We start from the raw sequence: 18,954 nt of genomic DNA, 5'->3' as shown, positions 1-18,954 counted from the left end.
CTGCTGCTACATCCTGTCTTATTCTCCAGAGCTGCCCTCACTATTCTGCTGTTACATCATGTCTTATCCTCCAGAGCTGCACTCACTATTCTGCTGTTACATCATGTCTTATCCCCCAGAGCTGCACTCACTATTCTGCTGTTACATCATGTCTTATCCCCCAGAGCTGCACTCACTATTCTGCTGTTACATCATGTCTTATCCTCCAGAGCTGCACTCACCATTCTGCTGTTACCTCAAGTTTTATCCTCCAGAGCTGCTTTCACTATTCTGCAGTTACATCCTGTCTTATCCCCCAGAGCTGCACTAAGCCCCCCCTTATATATATATATATATATATATATATATATAAGCCCCCCTCATATATATATATATATATATATATATATATATATATATATAAAAAGCCCCCCCCCCCCCCTCTCCAATATATATGCACACTGAGCCGCATGTAATCTCCTGTGGATGTGTACCCCGGTGTGTACAGGATCCTTCTCAGGTATCAGCACAGTTTCATAATTTCCCCTTTTACAGGCGATGGCGGTATTTCCCATCCAGTGTGCCTCCAGCTACTGCAAACGGAAGTTCAGAAGTGTGAATGGGAGTGCGGAATCCCATAGAAGTCTATGGGCTTTAATTTAGAGGCGGAATTCCGCAAGTGGAAATTCCGCCGTGCGAATAGACACAAACTTTATAGAGATTTCCTGCCGGGATAATCTACCTGCTAAGACAATTACATGTGAAGCACATACATGGACCCATCTCGTCTTTTGTCCATATTAGGCAGAGCAGACGGCCATAGTCATTAAATCAAGTATGTTGGATGTTAGTTAAACCCCATTGTGTCAAATCTGAAGGAATTCTGAATGCAGCCAGCGGTCCTGGAGAGACACCAGGGAGGAGCGCGGGTGCCAGTAAAAGCATCACATTCCGAGTCCCAGATTAGTCCAGGAATAATATCTGCGCCGAGCTCAGAATCCACATGGTGAAATAGGTCTCAGCTGACACCGCGTTCTGTTACAATAGGGAAAACTGCAGCTTCATGGACGCTCAGGAATTTCCATTGTGAAATTTGGGAAAATGGGGAAGGCGACTGCGTAGTGACTGGTCATTTCTGATATTCTAGATGCTCAGTCTAAGTTTGTAGAATCAAAAGATCGCCTTTTTTTGTACGCAAAAGATTTTGGCATGAAGATGCTCCATTTTTGGATATACTGGTAATTTCTACACAAACTTTTTATATGATCAAGAATATTATTGTATCCTCAACAATCTAATCCTAACATAATGAAAGTCATGAATGTCAATAATAACCATATGATTCCAGGAGGAGGGGGAATGAGAGGAGGAGGAATGAGCACAGGAGGAGGGGGAATGGGAGGAGGAGGAATGAGCACAGGAGGAGGGGGAATGGGAGGAGGAGGAATGAGAGGAGGAGGAGGGGGAATGGGAGGAGGAGGAATGAGCACAGGAGGAGGGGGAATGGGAGGAGGAGGAATGAGAGGAGGAGGAATGAGAGGAGGAGGAGGGGGAATGGGAGGAGGAGGAATGAGCACAGGAGGAGGGGGAATGGGAGGAGGAGGAATGAGAGGAGGAGGAATGAGCACAGGAGGAGGAATGAGCACAGGAGGAGGGGGAATGGGAGGAGGAGGAATGAGCACAGGAGGAGGGGGAATGGGAGGAAGAGGAGGGGGAATGAGAGGAGAAATATGAGCACAGGAGGAGGAATATGAGAGCAGGAGGAGGAGAATGAGAGGAGGGGGGATGAGAGGAGGAGGAATGAGCACAGGAGGAGGGGGAATGGGAGGAGGAGGAGGGGGAATGAGAGGAGGAGGAGGAATGAGCACAGGAGGAGAATGAGAACAGGAGGGGGAATGAAAACAGAAGGAGGAATGAGAGCAGGAGGAGGGGGAATGAAAACAGGAGAAGGAGGAATGAGCACAGGAGGAGGAGGAATGAGAGCAGGAGGAAGAGGAATGAGCACAGGAGGAGGAATGCGAGCAGGAGGAATGAGCACAGGAGGAGGGGGAATGGGAGGAGGAGGAGGGGGAATGAGAGGAGGAGGAATGAGCACAGGAGGAGAATGAGAACAGGAGGAGGAATGAGAGCAGGAGGAGGAAGAATGAGCACAGGAGGAGGGGGAATGAGAACAGGAGGAGGAATGAAAGCAGGAGGAGGGGGAATGAAAACAGGAGGAGGAATGAGAGCAGGAGGAGGGGGAATGAAAACAGGAGGAGGAGGAGGAATGAGCACAGGAGGAGGAGGAATGAGAGCAGGAGGAAGAGGAATGAGCACAGGAGGAGGAATGCGAGCAGGAGGAATGAGCACAGGAGGAGGGGGGAATGAGAACAGGAGGAGGAGGAATGAGAACAGGAGGAGGGGGAATGAGAGCAGGAGGAGGGGGAATGAGCACAGGAGGAGGAATGAGCACAGGAGGAGGGGGAATGAGAACAGGAGGAGGAGGAATGAGAGCAGGAGGAGGGGGAATGAGAGCAGGAGGAGGAGGAATGAGCACAGGAGGAGGAATGAGCACAGGAGGAGGGGGAATGAGAACAGGAGGAGGGCGAATGAGAACAGGAGGAGGAGGAATGAGAGCAGGAGGAGGAATGAGAACAGGAGGAGGAATGAGAGCAGGAGGAGGAGGAATGAGAGCAGGAGGAGGAGGAATGAGAGCAGGAGGAGGAGGAATGAGAACAGGAGGAGGAGGAATGAGAGCAGGAGGAGGAGGAATGAGAGCAGGAGGAGGAGGAATGAGAGCAGGAGGAGGAGGAATGAGAGCAGGAGGAGGAGGAATGAGAGCAGGAGGAGGAATGAGAACAGGAGGAGGAATGAGAGCAGGAGGAGGAGGAATGAGAGCAGGAGGAAGAATGAGAACAGGAGGAGGAATGAGAGCAGGAGGAGGAGGAATGAGAGCAGGAGGAAGAATGAGAACAGGAGGAGGAATGAGAGCAGGAGGAGGAGGAATGAGAGCAGGAGGAAGAATGAGAACAGGAGGAGGAATGAGAACAGGAGGAGGAGGAATGAGAGCAGGAGGAGGAGGAATGAGAGCAGGAGGAGGAGGAATGAGAGCAGGAGGAGGAATGAGAACAGGAGGAGGAATGAGAGCAGGAGGAGGAGGAATGAGAGCAGGAGGAAGAATGAGAACAGGAGGAGGAATGAGAGCAGGAGGAGGAGGAATGAGAGCAGGAGGAAGAATGAGAACAGGAGGAGGAATGAGAGCAGGAGGAGGAATGAGAGCAGGAGGAGGAATGAGAACAGGAGGAAGAATGAGAACAGGAGGAGGAATGAATGCTGGAGGAGGGGGAATGAGAGAAGGAGAAGGGGGAATGAGAGAAGGAGGAGGGGGAATTAGAGCAGCAGGAGGGGGAATGAGAGCAGCAGAAGGAGGGGGAATGAGCACAGGAAAAGCATAGCAAAGAAGAGAATGATGGGTGGTATCTAAAGGCTGGAATGCCTCATGGCCAAGTTCACACAGAGCAGTCTGATGCAGTTTTCTAAGCACTTTCGTTTTGGTCCTCAGTGCCCGGTGCACATAGTTCACTGGTCATTTGTCTGAGTTCACATCAGGAATTCTCTGATAATCAGATTATCAATAATGAGGAAATGTAGATGATCCAGATCCTGTCTGCGGTAATGACATTACTCCGGCCTGTGTTTGTGACGTCTCCATAGTGATCTATGAGTAATCTCTGACATTTGCCAATACAATGAGAAGTGAATGTAAACCACACGCAGCCCTAATCCCGACGCCACAATCATTTACACTTCTCAGGCCTTTCACATCAGGCGATTGGTGACCTTAGGCTCAGACTTCACTCCTCTGGATGAGGAATGGCACCCGGTGGTCCTTCTGTGTCGCCTCTGGACCACCGCACGTTCATTGTTACACAATCAATGGACCCGTAATCGCCCGTCCTCACATGACTCTGATCCTCAATACTAAGAACTATAGTCGCCCATCAATGAGAAATAGATGTTCTACATAACTGCTGCCCTAGAACTTCCAGGAAAACGTCTGACGCCCTCCTATAGGTTCCCGGCCAACAAAGTCTACAAGGCCTTCTAGGAACATTGGAGCGAACCTTGTCACCTTTACCAAATAAAAATTCAATATGAAGTTCAAAGAAGGAAAATTCTGGAGAGATGAAACGCTCTCTGATATAGGCCGAGGAATTGTAGGTCACATGATTTATATTCTGCCATGGTCCCACAATAAAAGAGTAATACACACGAAATGTCCACTGTACTAAGCACCCTCGACCCATAGGATTGGCCTATATTAGTGATTCCCAACCAGTGTGCCTCCAGCTGTTGCAAATTACAACTCCCAGCATGCCCAGACAGCAAACAGCTTTGTACAGGAGCCCCGTAGCTTCACCTTAGGACCTTTTCGGGCTTCTGGCCAGGACAAAGTCAAACTGCAGAACCTAAAGCAGAGTTTCCAAACCAGTGTGCCTCCAGCTGTTGCAAACTACAACTCCCAGCATGCCTGGACAGCCAACTGTTTTGTACAGGAGCTTCATAGCATCACCCTAGGACCTTATTGGCCTTCCAGCCAGGACTAGAACGAAGTCAAACCACAGAATCTAAAGCAGTGTTTTCTAACCAGGGTGTCTCCAGCTGTTGCAAAACTACAACTCCCAGCATGCCTAGACAGCCAAAGACTTAGTACAGGAGCCCCATAACTTCACCCTAGGACCCAATGGGGCTTTTGGCCAGGCCTGGGACAAAGTCTGACTGCAGAATCTAAAGCAGTGGTTCCCAACCAGTGTGCCTCCAGCTGTTGCAAAACTACATCTCCCGATCTCCCTGCTGCACCCAGTGTTCGTTTAGAGTGTCGGGTGCGGCGCCGGAGGCTTGTGATATCACGGCCACACCCAGCTCGCGGCGTCATGGTCAGGCCCCCTCAATGCAAGTCTATGGGAGGGGGCGTGACGGCTATCATGCCCCCTACCATAGACTTGCATTGAGGGGACATGGCCGTGACGTCTCGATTGGGGTGTGACTGTGATATCACAAGCCTCCACCCCACATTGCCAGTCATCCAGCACGGAGAAAAGTTCGCTCTGTGCACTGGATGTCTGGGGTACCGCAGCCGAGATCGTGGGGTTCCTCAGCGGCGGGCCCCCTGTGATCAGTAATATTATCCCCTATCCTTCAGATAGGGGATAAGATGTCTAGGGGCGGATTTAATTCTATCACCAACCTCTGGAGGGGCCCCTGGTTTCATCGTTGACACCCGACTCCTACAGTGAGTAGTGTTCCTGATTTGTATTTTATCTGCCTGGGTAGACATGGGACGGAGCCCAGATCTTGTAGCGACAGCGCCTTCCAGCACCTTGCTACGTGTTCACAGTTCGTGCACAGCTCCGCTTCATTACCACTGAGTACAATGTGTTTTTCCCCCTTTTTTGTGTTGATATATAAAAAAAAAATAGAAATTCGGATTCTTCTATAAATATAAAGTGTTTCACTGGAGAGTGTGAGCCCAGAATTCTCAATCTTCTTATCGGCAGGTTGGACGGCGTCCAGCGATGTGTTTGTGGCCAGATTACATTCTGTGACACCCAGTTGGGTTTCCAGCTCAGCGATACTTCTTTTCTCTTGGTTTCAAGAAAAAGAAAGTGACACATGACTCACGTCTCCCAGCGAGAGGGTCAACGCTCAGCCGGGGAAAGCCAAGATCATGGGATTGATCTGGGGGGATAAAAAGGATTCCAATTCTTGAAGGTATAAACAGAAAAAAAAATCCCTCAGTAGGCTAGGAGCTGCGCAATGTGGAATGGACAAGCAGGGATCTTGTAGTATGATCCAGGTATATTTATTCAAATCAATAACGCATTTTGGGTCTTGGACTCTTCGTCAGATGCCAATCTGATGTCAGGTCTAAGACCCATTTCACCTACAAGTAAAGAGACCCCAATTTTAAACACGTCCCTCCTTGATTACTATTCTGCCCATAACATAGTTATGGAATAAATTAACTTAAGGTATATGATTTTAGTGAACTGAACCAGCACCGGAAGGTTTGTATGTTTTCACTGAGTCCTCTACCTCCTCGAGTCCTCATCCTCCTCGGGTATTCTCCATACACGGGTCCTCTCTCTCTCTCCTCGGGTATTCTCCATACACGGGTCCTCTCTCTCTCCTCGGGTCCTCTCCCTCCTCAGGTATTCTCCATACACGGGTCCTCTCTCTCTCCTCGGGTCCTCTCCCTCCTCAGGTATTCTCCATATACGGGTCCTCTCTCTCTCCTCGGGTCCTCTCTCCCTCCTCAGGTATTCTCCATATACGGGTCCTCTCGCTCCTGAGATCCTATCCCTCCTGGGGTCTTCTCCCTCCTGGGGTCCTCTCCCTATTGGAGTCCTATTCCTCCTGGGGTTCTCTCCCTTCTGAGGTCCTCTCCCTCCTGGAGTCCTCTCCCTCCTGGGATCCTATCCCTTCCGGGGTCCTCTCCCTATTGGAGTCCTCTCCCTCCTGGGATCCTCTCCCTTCTGGGGTCCTCTCCCTCCTGGGATCCTCTCCCTTCTGGGGTCCTCTCCCTATTGGGGTCCTCTCTCTCCTGGAGTCCTCTCCCTCCTGGAGTCCTCTCCCTATTGGAGTCCTCTCCCTCCTGGGGTCCTCTCCCTATTGAAGTACTATTCCTCCTGGGGTCCTCTCCCTTCTGGGGTCCTCTCCCTCCTGGGGTCCTCTCCCTCCTGGGGTCCTCTCCCTCCTGGGGTCCTCTCCCTATTGGGGTCCTCTCCCTCCTGGGATCCTCTCCCTCCTGGGGTCTTCTCCCTCCTGGGGTCCTCTCCCTATTGGGGTTGTCTCCCTCCTGGGATCCTCTCCCTCCTGGGGTCCTCTCTCTATTGGGGTCCTCTCCCTCCTGGGGTCCTCTCCCTCCTGGGGTCCTCTCCCTCCTTGCATCCTTTCTCTGTCTCCTACTAACTTCCCGCACATACGATAACTGCTGCATTTCTAACCAGCGGAGCCGTCTCGTCACTAGAACAATATCAGATGGGACTGAAATCACTCAGTTGGCTCAGGCGAAGAAGATCATTTATTATAATGAATCAAAAACATTTATCTCCAGGAGACAGAAAAAGCAAATAATATAAAATCTGCTGAGAAATTGTGGAGAAACGACATCATTTATGGGAAGAGTCCACCAAATAAAGTCATTGAGTCATCAAGACAGCATAACCACCAATCAGCGCACACCCCATGAATCAGCGCACATCCCATCAATCAGCGCACACCCCATCAATCAGCGCACACCCCATGAATCAGCGCACACCCCATCAATCAGCGCACACCCCATCAATCAGCGCACACCCCACCAATCAGCGCACACCCCACCAATCAGCGTACACCCCATCAATCAGCGCACACCCCATCAATCAGCGCACACCCCATCAATCAGCGCACACCCCACCAATCAGCGCACACCCCACCAATCAGCGCACATCCCATCAATCAGCGCACACCCCATCAATCAGCGCACACCCCAATCAGCGCACACCCCATCAATCAGCGCACATCCCATCAATCAGCGCACATCCCATCAATCAGCGCACACCCCATCAATCAGCGCACACCCCACCAATCAGCGCACACCCCATCAATCAGCGCACATCCCATCAATCAGCGCACACCCCATCAATCAGCGCACACCCCAATCAATCAGCGCGCACCCCAATCAATCAGCGCACACCCCAATCAGCGCACACCCCATCAATCAGCGCACACCCCAATCAATCAGCGCACACCCCAATCAGCGCACACCCCATCAATCAGCGCACATCCCATCAGCGCACACCCCATCAATCAGCGCACACCCCATCAATCAGCGCACACCCCATCAATCAGCGCACACCCCATCAATCAGCGTACACCCCATCAATCAACATACACCCCATCAATCGCCACACACCCCATCGATCGCCACACACCCCATCGATCGCCGCACACCCCATCGATCGCCGCACACCCCATCGATCGCCGCACACCCCATCGATCGTCGCACACCCCATCGATCGTCGCACACCCCATCGATAGCAGCACACCCCATCGATCGTCCCACACCCCATCACTCGTCAAACACCCCATCAATCGTCAAACACCCCATCAATCGTCAAACACCCCATCAATCAGTGCACACCCCATCAATCAGTGCACACCCCATCAATCAGTGCACACCCCATCAATCAGTGCACACCCCATCAATCAGTGCACACCCCATCAATCAGTGCACACCCCATCAATCAGTGCACACCCCATCAATCAGTGCACACCCCATCAATCAGTGCACACCCCATCAATCAGTGCACACCTCATCGATCGCCGCACACCCCAGCCTGTAGATACAAATACTCAGGTCGGGGGACCCCCATGTGTCACATATATATCTCCCCAAGTCTGGTTGTGCGTCCCTGCAGTATAACTATCAGCCCCCTGACTGTCCTCACAAGACGCCATAATACAGAATAAGAGGGGGCAATACAGGATTAGCCCACAAAAAGGGAAGCACAACGCAACATTCACTTAATGTACTGCATGGCCACTGTATCTAAGTCTACCCTGTGTGATACTGTTTGCTGAGCAAATGTATCTAAACCTACAATGTGTAATACCTGCTGTATCTAATCCTGTCATGTGTGATACCTACTGTAGCTAAACCTATAATGTGTGATACCTGATAATTCTAATGTTTTATGTGAGGTTCCCTGCTCCATCTAATCCTATCATATGTGATGTTGTATGATAAGCTTCTGTATCTAAACCTATTACATGTGATACCTGTGTATGATACATGCTGTATCTAGTCCTATCAAGTATGATACCCGCGGTATCTAATCCTAACATGTGTGACACCTGCTGTATCTAATTGTATCATGTATGATGCCTCATCTATCTATTCCTATCATGTGATATCTGCTCCATCTATTCCTATCATGTGATATCTCCTCCATCTATTCCTATCATGTGATATCTCCTCCATCTATTCCTATCATGTGATATCTCCTCCATCTATTCCTATCATGTGATATCTCCTCCATCTATTCCTATCATGTGATATCTGCTCCATCTATTCCTATCATGTGATATCTCCTCCATCTATTCCTATCATGTGATATCTGCTCCATCTATTCCTATCATGTGATATCTGCTCCATCTATTCCTATCATGTGATATCTCCTCCATCTATTCCTATCATGTGATATTTCCTCCATCTATTCCTATCATGTGATATCTCCTCCATCTATTCCTATCATGTGATATCTCCTCCATCTATTCCTATCATGTGATATCTGCTCCATCTATTCCTATCATGTGATATCTGCTCCATCTATTCCTATCATGTGATATCTCCTCCATCTATTCCTATCATGTGATATCTGCTCCATCTATTCCTATCATGTGATATCTGCTCCATCTATTCCTATCATGTGATATCTCCTCCATCTATTCCTATCATGTGATATCTCCTCCATCTATTCCTATCATGTGATATCTCCTCCATCTATTCCTATCATGTGATATCTCCTCCATCTATTCCTATCATGTGATATCTCCTCCATCTATTCCTATCATGTGATATCTGCTCCATCTATTCCTATCATGTGATATCTCCTCCATCTATTCCTATCATGTGATATCTGCTCCATCTATTCCTATCATGTGATATCTGCTCCATCTATTCCTATCATGTGATATCTCCTCCATCTATTCTTATCATGTGATATCTCCTCCATCTATTCCTATCATGTGATATCTGCTCCATCTATTCCTATCATGTGATATCTGCTCCATCTATTCCTATCATGTGATATCTCCTCCATCTATTCCTATCATGTGATATCTCCTCCATCTATTCCTATCATGTGATATCTCCTCCATCTATTCCTATCATGTGATATCTGCTCCATCTATTCCTATCATGTGATATCTGCTCCATCTATTCCTATCATGTGATATCTGCTCCATCTATTCCTATCATGTGATATCTCCTCCATCTATTCCTATCATGTGATATCTCCTCCATCTATTCCTATCATGTGATATCTCCCCCATCTATTCCTATCATGTGATATCTCCTCCATCTATTCCTATCATGTGATATCTGCTCCATCTATTCCTATCATGTGATATCTGCTCCATCTATTCCTATCATGTGATATCTGCTCCATCTATTCCTATCATGTGATATCTCCTCCATCTATTCCTATCATGTGATATCTCCTCCATCTATTCCTATCATGTGATATCTGCTCCATCTATTCCTATCATGTGATATCTGCTCCATCTATTCCTATCATGTGATATCTGCTCCATCTATTCCTATCATGTGATATCTGCTCCATCTATTCCTATCATGTGATATCTGCTCCATCTATTCCTATCATGTGATATCTGCTCCATCTATTCCTATCATGTGATATCTCCTCCATCTATTCCTATCATGTGATATCTGCTCCATCTATTCCTATCATGTGATATCTCCTCCATCTATTCCTATCATGTGATATCTCCTCCATCTATTCCTATCATGTGATATCTGCTTCATCTATTCCTATCATGTGATATCTCCTCCATCTATTCCTATCATGTGATATCTCCTCCATCTATTCTTATCATGTGATATCTCCTCCATCTATTCCTATCATGTGTGATACTTGCTGTATCTTATCCTATCACGTGTGATACTTGCTGTATCTTATCCTATCATGTGTGATACTTGCTGTATCTTATCCTATCATGTGTGATACTTGCTGTATCTTATCCTATCATGTGTGATACTTGCTGTATCTTATTCTATCATGTGTGATACTTGCTGTGTCTTATCCTATCATGTGATACTTGCTGTATCTTATCCTATCACGTGTGATACTTTCTGTATCTTATCCTATCACGTGTGATACTTGCTGTATCTTATCCTATCACGTGTGATACTTGCTGTATCTTATCCTATCACGTGTGATACTTGCTGTATCTTATTCTATCATGTGTGATACTTGCTGTATCTTATCCTATCACGTGTGATACTTGCTGTATCTTATCCTATCACGTGTGATACTTGCTGTATCTTATCCTATCATGTGTGATACTTGCTGTATCTTATCCTATCATGTGTGATACTTGCTGTATCTTATCCTATCACGTGTGATACTTGCTGTATCTTATCCTATCACGTGTGATACTTGCTGTATCTTATCCTATCACGTGTGATACTTGCTGTATCTTATCCTATCATGTGTGATACTTGCTGTATCTTATTCTATCATGTGTGATACTTGCTGTATCTAATCCTATCATGTGTGATACAGTCACTTATTAGAAGAAACTTCTGTCAGTGAAGCACGCAGCACTACAGCCCCCATCCTGCGGTGCTATGTGTGGCGGGGGTGTTGTTACAGTGTATTTGCTCTCGGCAGCTGTGCTGACATGCACCTTGACAATAACATTCCTGCCTGTCACTCTGTGTACCAGCCAAGAGCTATAAAGGCAAATAGAGATTTCATTGTACAATCGCACAGAACAACTTCTCCGGAAATCACTAGGGAGACAGCAATAACACTGCTGAGAGTATTCCTACAATCCGGAGGGGAGGGGCTCATATACAGGCCCTATACCATCCCCGGGGGTCCGTATTAACCATTTGATATCCCTCTGGCTGTCATAACAGTTTAGTTTCTGTTACACTGTTACAAGGCTTTGTATAGCTTCACCCTAGGACAGTGTTTCCCAACCAGGGTGCCTCCAGCTGTTGCAAAACTCCAACTCCCAGCATGCTCGGACAGCCTTCCGCTGTCTGGGCATGCTAGAAATTGTAGTTTTGCAGCAGCTGGAGACACCCTGGTTGGGAAACACTGCCCTAGGACCTTAAAGGGCTTCCAGCCAGGCCTAACAAAAGTTAAAGGGGTACTCTGGTGGAAAACAACTGGTGCCAGAAAGTTAAACAGATTTGTAAATTACTTCTATTAAAAAAAATCTTAATCCTTCCAATACTTATTAGCTGCTGAATACTACAGAGGAAATTCTTTTTTATTTTTTTTAACACAGTGCTCTCTGCTGACATCACCAACACAGTGCTCTCTGCTGACATCTCTGTCCATTTTAGGACCTTTCCAGAGCAGCATATGTTTGCTATGGAGATTTTCTCCTACTCTAGACAGTCCCCTAAAATGGACAGAGATGTCAGCAGAGAGCACCGTGCTAGTGATGTCAGCAGAGAGCTCTGTGTTCCAAAACGAAAAGAGTTTCCTCTGTAGTATTCAGCAGCTAATAAATACTGGATGGATTAAGATTTTTTAATAGAAATCATTTACAAATCTGTTTAGCTTTTTGGCACCAGTTGATTAAAAAAAAAAAAGTTTTCCACCGGAGTACCTCTTTAATAAAGCATCATATGCCACAGGCTGTCTGGGCATGCTGGGAGTTGTAGTTTTGCAACAGCTGGAGGCACCCAGGTTTGAACAAACTAAGGGAAACTGATCTTCAATACAAAAAGGTACAAAAAGCGAAAATATCAAGAACTTACCAGTAGTCGCCGACAGTAGCCAAACCTCCTGCTGCCATCTTCACCAGTCAGCATGAAGGAGAAGGTCTCACTGTAACGGAAGACATGCTGTTAATGGTCACCATACTGCAGATAAATACGAGACGTGACGCCTATTCTGAAGCTGATATAGCTGCAGAGGTGGCACCTACCTGTTATAATCCGACACTGGCACCCAGTCCCGGGCATCAGGGAAACAGAACTGAGGGATCGCCTTAAGCCGCTCCTCTGCCTCCCGCATCTGCTTAGTGGGCCGTTCTAGCTGCGGATGAGAAATAGAATCTACATAGGGGGCAGTATTATAGTAGTTATATTCTTGTATATAGGAGGCAGTATTATAGTAGTTATATTCTTGTATATAGGAGCAGTATTATAGTAGTTATATTATTGTATATAGGGGCAGTATTATAGTAGTTATATTCTTGTATATAGGAGCAGTATTATAGTAGTTATATTCTTGTATATAGGAGCAGTATTATAGTAGTTATATTATTGTATATAGGGGCAGTATTATAGTAGTTATATTCTTGTATATAGGAGACAGTATTATAGTAGTTATATTCTTGTATATAGGAGGCAATATTATAGTAGTCATATTCTTGTATATAGGAGGCAGTATTATAGTAGTTATATTCTTGTATATAGGAGCAGTATTATAGTAGTTATATTCTTGTATATAGGAGCAGTATTATAGTAGTTATATTCTTGTATATAGGAGCAGTATTATAGTAGTTATATTCTTGTATATAGGAGCAGTATTATAGTAGTTATATTCTTGTATATAGGAGACAGTATTATAGTAGTTATATTCTTGTATATAGTAGCAGTATTATAGTAGTTATATTCTTGTATATAGGAGCAGTATTATAGTAGTTATATTCTTGTATATAGGAGCAGTATTATAGTAGTTATATTCTTATATATAGGAGCAGTATTATAGTAGTTATATTCTTGTATATAGGAGCTGTATTATAGTAGATATATTCTTGTATATAGGAGCAGTATTATAGTAGTTATATTCTTGTATATAGGAGGCAGCATTATAGTAGTTATATTCTTATATATAGGAGCAGTGTTATAGTAGTTATATTCTTGTATATAGGGGGCAGTATTATAGTAGTTATATTCTTGTATATAGGAGCAATATTATAGTAGTTATATTCTTATATATAGGAGCAGTATTATAGTAGTTATAGTCTTGTATATAGGAGCAGTATTATAGTAGTTATATTCTTATATATAGGAGCAGTATTATAGTAGTTATATTCTTATATATAGGAGCAGTATTATAGTAGTTATATTCTTATATATAGGAGCAGTATTATAGTAGTTATAGTCTTGTATATAGGAGCAGTATTATAGTAGTTATATTCTTGTATATAGGAGCAGTATTATAGTAGGTATATTCTTGTATATAGGAGGCAGTATTATAGTAGGTATATTCTTGTATATAGGAGGCAGTATTATAGTAGTTATATTGTTATATATAGGAGCAGTATTATAGTAGTTATAGTCTTGTATATAGGAGCAGTATTATAGTAGTTATATTCTTGTATATAGGAGCAGTATTATAGTAGGTATATTCTTGTATATAGGAGGCAGTATTATAGTAGTTATATTCTTGTATACAGGAGCAGTATTATAGTAGTTATATTCCTGTATATAGTAGCAGTATTATAGTAGTTATATTCTTGTATATAGGAGCAGTATTATAGTAGTTATATTCTTGTATATAGGGGCAGTATTATAGTAGTTATATTCTTGTATATAGGAGCAGTATTATAGTAGTTATATTCTTGTATATAGGAGCAGTATTATAGTAGATATATTCCTGTATATAGGAGCAGTATTATAGTAGTTATATTCTTGTATATAGGAGCAGTATTATAGTAGATATATTCTTGTATATAGGAGCAGTATTATAGTAGTTATATTCTTGTATATAGGAGCAGTATTATAGTAGTTATATTCTTGTATATAGGGGGCAGTATTATAGTAGATATATTCTTGTATATAGGGGCAGTATTATAGTAGTTATATTCTTGTATATAGGGGCAGTATTATAGTAGTTATATTGTTGTATATAGGAGCAGTATTATAGTAGTTATATTCTTGTATATAGGAGCAGTATTATAGTAGTTATATTCTTGTATATAGGAGCAGTATTATAGTAGTTATATTCTTGTATATAGGAGCAGTATTATAGTAGTTATATTCTGGTATATAGGAGCAGTATTATAGTAGTTATATTCTGGTATATAGGAGCAGTATTATAGTAGTTATATTCTTGTATATAGGAGCAGTATTACAGTAGTTATATTCTTGTATATAGGGGGCAGTATTATAGTAGATATATTCTTGTATATGGGGGGGGGCATTATTTTAGTAGTTATATTCTTGTACATATATAGGGGAAGTATTATACTAGTTATATTCTTGTACACAGAGGACAAAATTATAGTACAGTGGTCCCTCAAGTTACAATATTAAGTGGTTCCAGGATGAACATTGTATGTAGAGACCATTGTATGATGAGACCACAAATCTATGGAAGCCTGGTAATTGGTTCTGAAGCACCAATAGGAAAAAGTGAGGATTAAAGAAAAATAAGTAGATAACTAATACAGATAAAGCAAGTCCTTACATGAAAAAAATTAAAAAGAGCTCTTCAGGGTCCTGTACAGTAGACACAGTGTCCCAAAAAAGTAAAATGGAGCCGCCCTCACCTGGTGCAGCTATCCCTGGCACAGGTAAAGAGTAGTACAGAACGTGTAGTACCTCCCTGTACTCTAGGGGGTGCTACCAGACAGCCATTCAGTGCATGCACTTTAGAAGGGTTTTTACCAGTAAAATGCCCATTCCGATTGGTTGGTTCTTCCAACCATTGACATGTTTTACAGATCTGGACTGTCTGTGCATTGTATGTTGAGTCTGGTTTCAAGTTACAATGGTCCAGAAAAGACCATTGTATGTTGAAAATATTGTATGTTGAGGCCATTGTAAGTTGAGGGATCGCTGTAGTTATATTCTTGTATATATAGAGGCAGTATTATACTACATAGGACAGTATTATAGTACTTACATACCTTGGGAAACTGATATGTGACCTCAGGGATGTAAGTGTTTTTTGAAGGTTTTTTTTTCATAGAAACCACCACGAAATACTCAAACAGCTCGCGCTCTTGCCATTCGATGAGCTCCAGCTCCAGTGTACGGTAACTGGGAGCTCTGTTTAGCAGGGACTGGATGAGGACCAGACGCTGGGTGTGTGCTGAAACAGGAACCAATGTCAAAGGGTCAGAAAATGCCATCTACCAACCATGAAGAAACAGTGAAGGTAAAAGATTCCTGATGATCAGAATTATACATTTTTTTATATGTGACAGCAGATGTGGTGCTTAGATATTATCTATAAATCATCCTTATAATTATTTACATGTTTATAAGCTCCTGCTCCATGATCAATGACTATGGCTCAGCTGTACTGCCTATTAGAGTCAGTGGTTGTTTAAACTGCACCATTTTTTTGATTGGTGGCTGAGGCTGCTTTTATGTCTTTCCTCCATGAAGTACACTGCAGCTCTGCTTCTAACCCCATGGATTCAGTGCTCACCTTTAAAGCGGTCATCTGAGTCACTTTCGCTCTCGCTGTTGTCATCTGCACAAAGAAGGAAATGTTATCCATAAAGTTTTTGTGGGATTCTTCATTATTCATAAAAACAACCCCTAACACCAGGTGATTGACACACAACAAGGTCACATGATCTGGTCACATGATCCACTACCTCGTAGTGATGCGGTCTCCACATTGGACATGGAAAGCTTCTTTAACCGTTTCTTGCCTCTTTTGGCGCTATAGATGGAGTTGATCCTCTGCACAAGCTGCAGAAGAGAGATAAGAACTCTTATAACTTTACAGAATAGATTCGCAAACCCAAATATAAACTGCGAATGCGGAGACAGACCTTGGGGATCCGCCGGGCCCTACGTGATGTCAGGAGGCCGCTGGTGGTGCTGAGGCTGTCTTCATTCAGGCTAGAGGGAGAGGACGGCATGGTCAGCTGTGCCAGGAGCAGCATGTCGTCGTGGCTGTGCCGCTTCGGCAGACGCGCTGTACGATGACCTTTCCTCTCGGAAGAATCGCCGACTCGCAGTGAATGGCTACCAGTCTTAGACGTTATCTAAAATGACAATGATGAATATTAGAGATTTAGATCATGGTGGAGAAGCCAAACTGGCGAACAAGGAATCGGGGAAAAAACAGGGACCCTCAAGGGGTTGTTCATGGGAAGGATAACCCAACACTTCACCCTCAAAAATCTACCTTTCCAAGTAAAGGCTGGGTTCACACTGCGGTTTAATTTCCATTACAGAACGTTTCATTTTGCTGCACGTCAAAACGTAGTAAACTATGCGATTGTGTAGGCTAAATAAAACATGGAGAGTCTACTTTTTTTTTCATGATGTAAGTTGATGAGAAATGGCCTCGTGTTTAGCAAAGCTTTAAGTGTACAAAAAATATATATGTTAAATAGAAACAACAAAATGTTAAACAGAAACAAAAACGCAGTGTGAACCCAACCCTAACAGGACAACATACAGTCAACTGAGGAAACCGCAAAAAGTCTGTCCATAGAGAGGTTTCATAACAAAATTAAAATACAGATTGTTTTGTAACAAAATTATGTTGTGTTTACTGAACTGAGCCTGCAGTGTACAGCATGAAGCTTCTAATATTTGTTGTATCCACCACTAAACTTCACAGATGTCTGACAATAGTAAAAATAAGAACAACAAGAATATATAATAATAGTAATAATATTAACTACCGGTATTATTATTAACATAGCAATAACTATCATTATTGTTAATTACATTAGTTATTATTATACTCATCAAAATCATCATCATCATCAATAATAATATTAACTATATTATTAATAAACATAATAACAATAACTGTTATTATTAACATAGCAATAACTATCATTATTGTTAATTACATTAGTTATTATTATACTCATCAAAATCATCATCATCAATAATAAAATTAACTATATTATTAATAAACATAATAACAATAACTATTATTATTAACATAGCAATAACTATCATTATTGTTAATTACATTACAGTTATTATACTCATCAAAATCATCATCATCAATAATAATATTAACTATATTATTAATAAACATAATAATAATAATAACTATTATTATTAACATAGCAATAACTATCATTATTGTTAATTACATTAGTTATTATTATACTCATCAAAATCATCATCATCAATAATAATAATATTAATATTAACTATTACTATTATTAACAATAACTATTATTATTGTTAATTATGTTAGTTGTTTTTATTATAATCATCACCATCAATAATAATAATAATATTTATATAGCAACAACATATTCTGCAGCACTTTACGATTCTAATATTTAATATATTTCATAAAAACTGGAGGAGAAATTGTCCTCATAAGTATATATGTCTCAAAAAGTACGCAACCCTCCATCTTTATACTGCAGGATTAATCCAATAAACTAAAAAACTAAACAGGAAATAAAGCGTTCGTGTCATTTGCAAAAACTTTTTACATGTTGCTCAGACGTAACAAACGTTCAGATTGCAGCGGGTCCTTAGACCTGCTGTAGGACATGTAAAAAGATTTTTAAAGCTGCAGATTTATAGGGGTACTACAAAGGGAAAAAAATGTTTCCAAATCAACTGGAGCCAGGAAGTTTTATAGATTCGCAATTACTTCTATAAAAAAATATTAATCCTTCCAGTACTTATCAGCTGCTGCATGCTCCAGAGGAAGTTGTGTAGTTCTTTCCAGTCTGACCACAGTGCTCTCTGCTGACACCTCTGTCTGTGTCAGGAACTGTTCAGAGCAGGAGATGTTCACTATGGGGATTTGAGGTGGCAGCAGAGAGCACTGTGGTCAGACTAGAAACTAGTAGACAATTTCCTGTGAAGCATACAGCAGCAGATACATACTGGAAAGGCTACACAACTTCCTGTGGTGCACACAGCAACTGATCAGTACTGGAAAGGCTACACAACTTCCTGTGGAGCATAAAGCAGCTGATAGGTATTGGAAGGGTTAACATTTTTAAATAGAAGTAATTTACAAATCTGTATAATTTTCTGTCACTGGATATTTTGAAAGCAATTTTTTTCCTCTGGAGTACCCCTTTAATGGGCCCACTGCCTTTAGAAAACTACAATGATGGCAGTAGGCGATCTTATATGGAAAGGAATATTAGAAAGCTGCAGAAGTTTTCATTGAAAAGACTGGATGAGCTCTTTAAAGGGCCTAACAGGAGAAGTCCTATAGGGGACCATCCCTGGAAGCTGAGCTGGCAGTCTAGGTCAGTGTGTACCAACCTGGGTGCCTC

At 43.0% G+C, this 18,954-nt stretch overlaps 1 protein-coding gene across 1 annotated transcript in view; it reads right to left on the bottom strand.

The window, feature by feature from the left end:
* Positions 1-18,954, bottom strand: part of DENND2B (DENN domain containing 2B) — an 80,694-nt gene that overhangs the window by 15,579 nt on the left and 46,161 nt on the right. Inside the window, exons 5-10 of the mRNA XM_056554377.1 lie at positions 16,507-16,722; positions 16,327-16,423; positions 16,155-16,199; positions 15,628-15,812; positions 12,694-12,803; positions 12,524-12,593 (exon numbers count right to left, since the gene is read on the bottom strand). Of these exons, the coding sequence (XP_056410352.1) occupies positions 12,524-12,593; positions 12,694-12,803; positions 15,628-15,812; positions 16,155-16,199; positions 16,327-16,423; positions 16,507-16,722 (723 nt within the window). The remainder of the gene's footprint in view (positions 1-12,523; positions 12,594-12,693; positions 12,804-15,627; positions 15,813-16,154; positions 16,200-16,326; positions 16,424-16,506; positions 16,723-18,954) is intronic.

Source organism: Hyla sarda, unplaced genomic scaffold (assembly GCF_029499605.1).
Source record: "Hyla sarda isolate aHylSar1 unplaced genomic scaffold, aHylSar1.hap1 scaffold_69, whole genome shotgun sequence".
Classification (NCBI taxonomy): domain Eukaryota; kingdom Metazoa; phylum Chordata; class Amphibia; order Anura; family Hylidae; genus Hyla; species Hyla sarda.
Note: the sequence above shows the minus strand (reverse complement) of the source record. Positions and strands in the feature narration are given on the sequence as shown.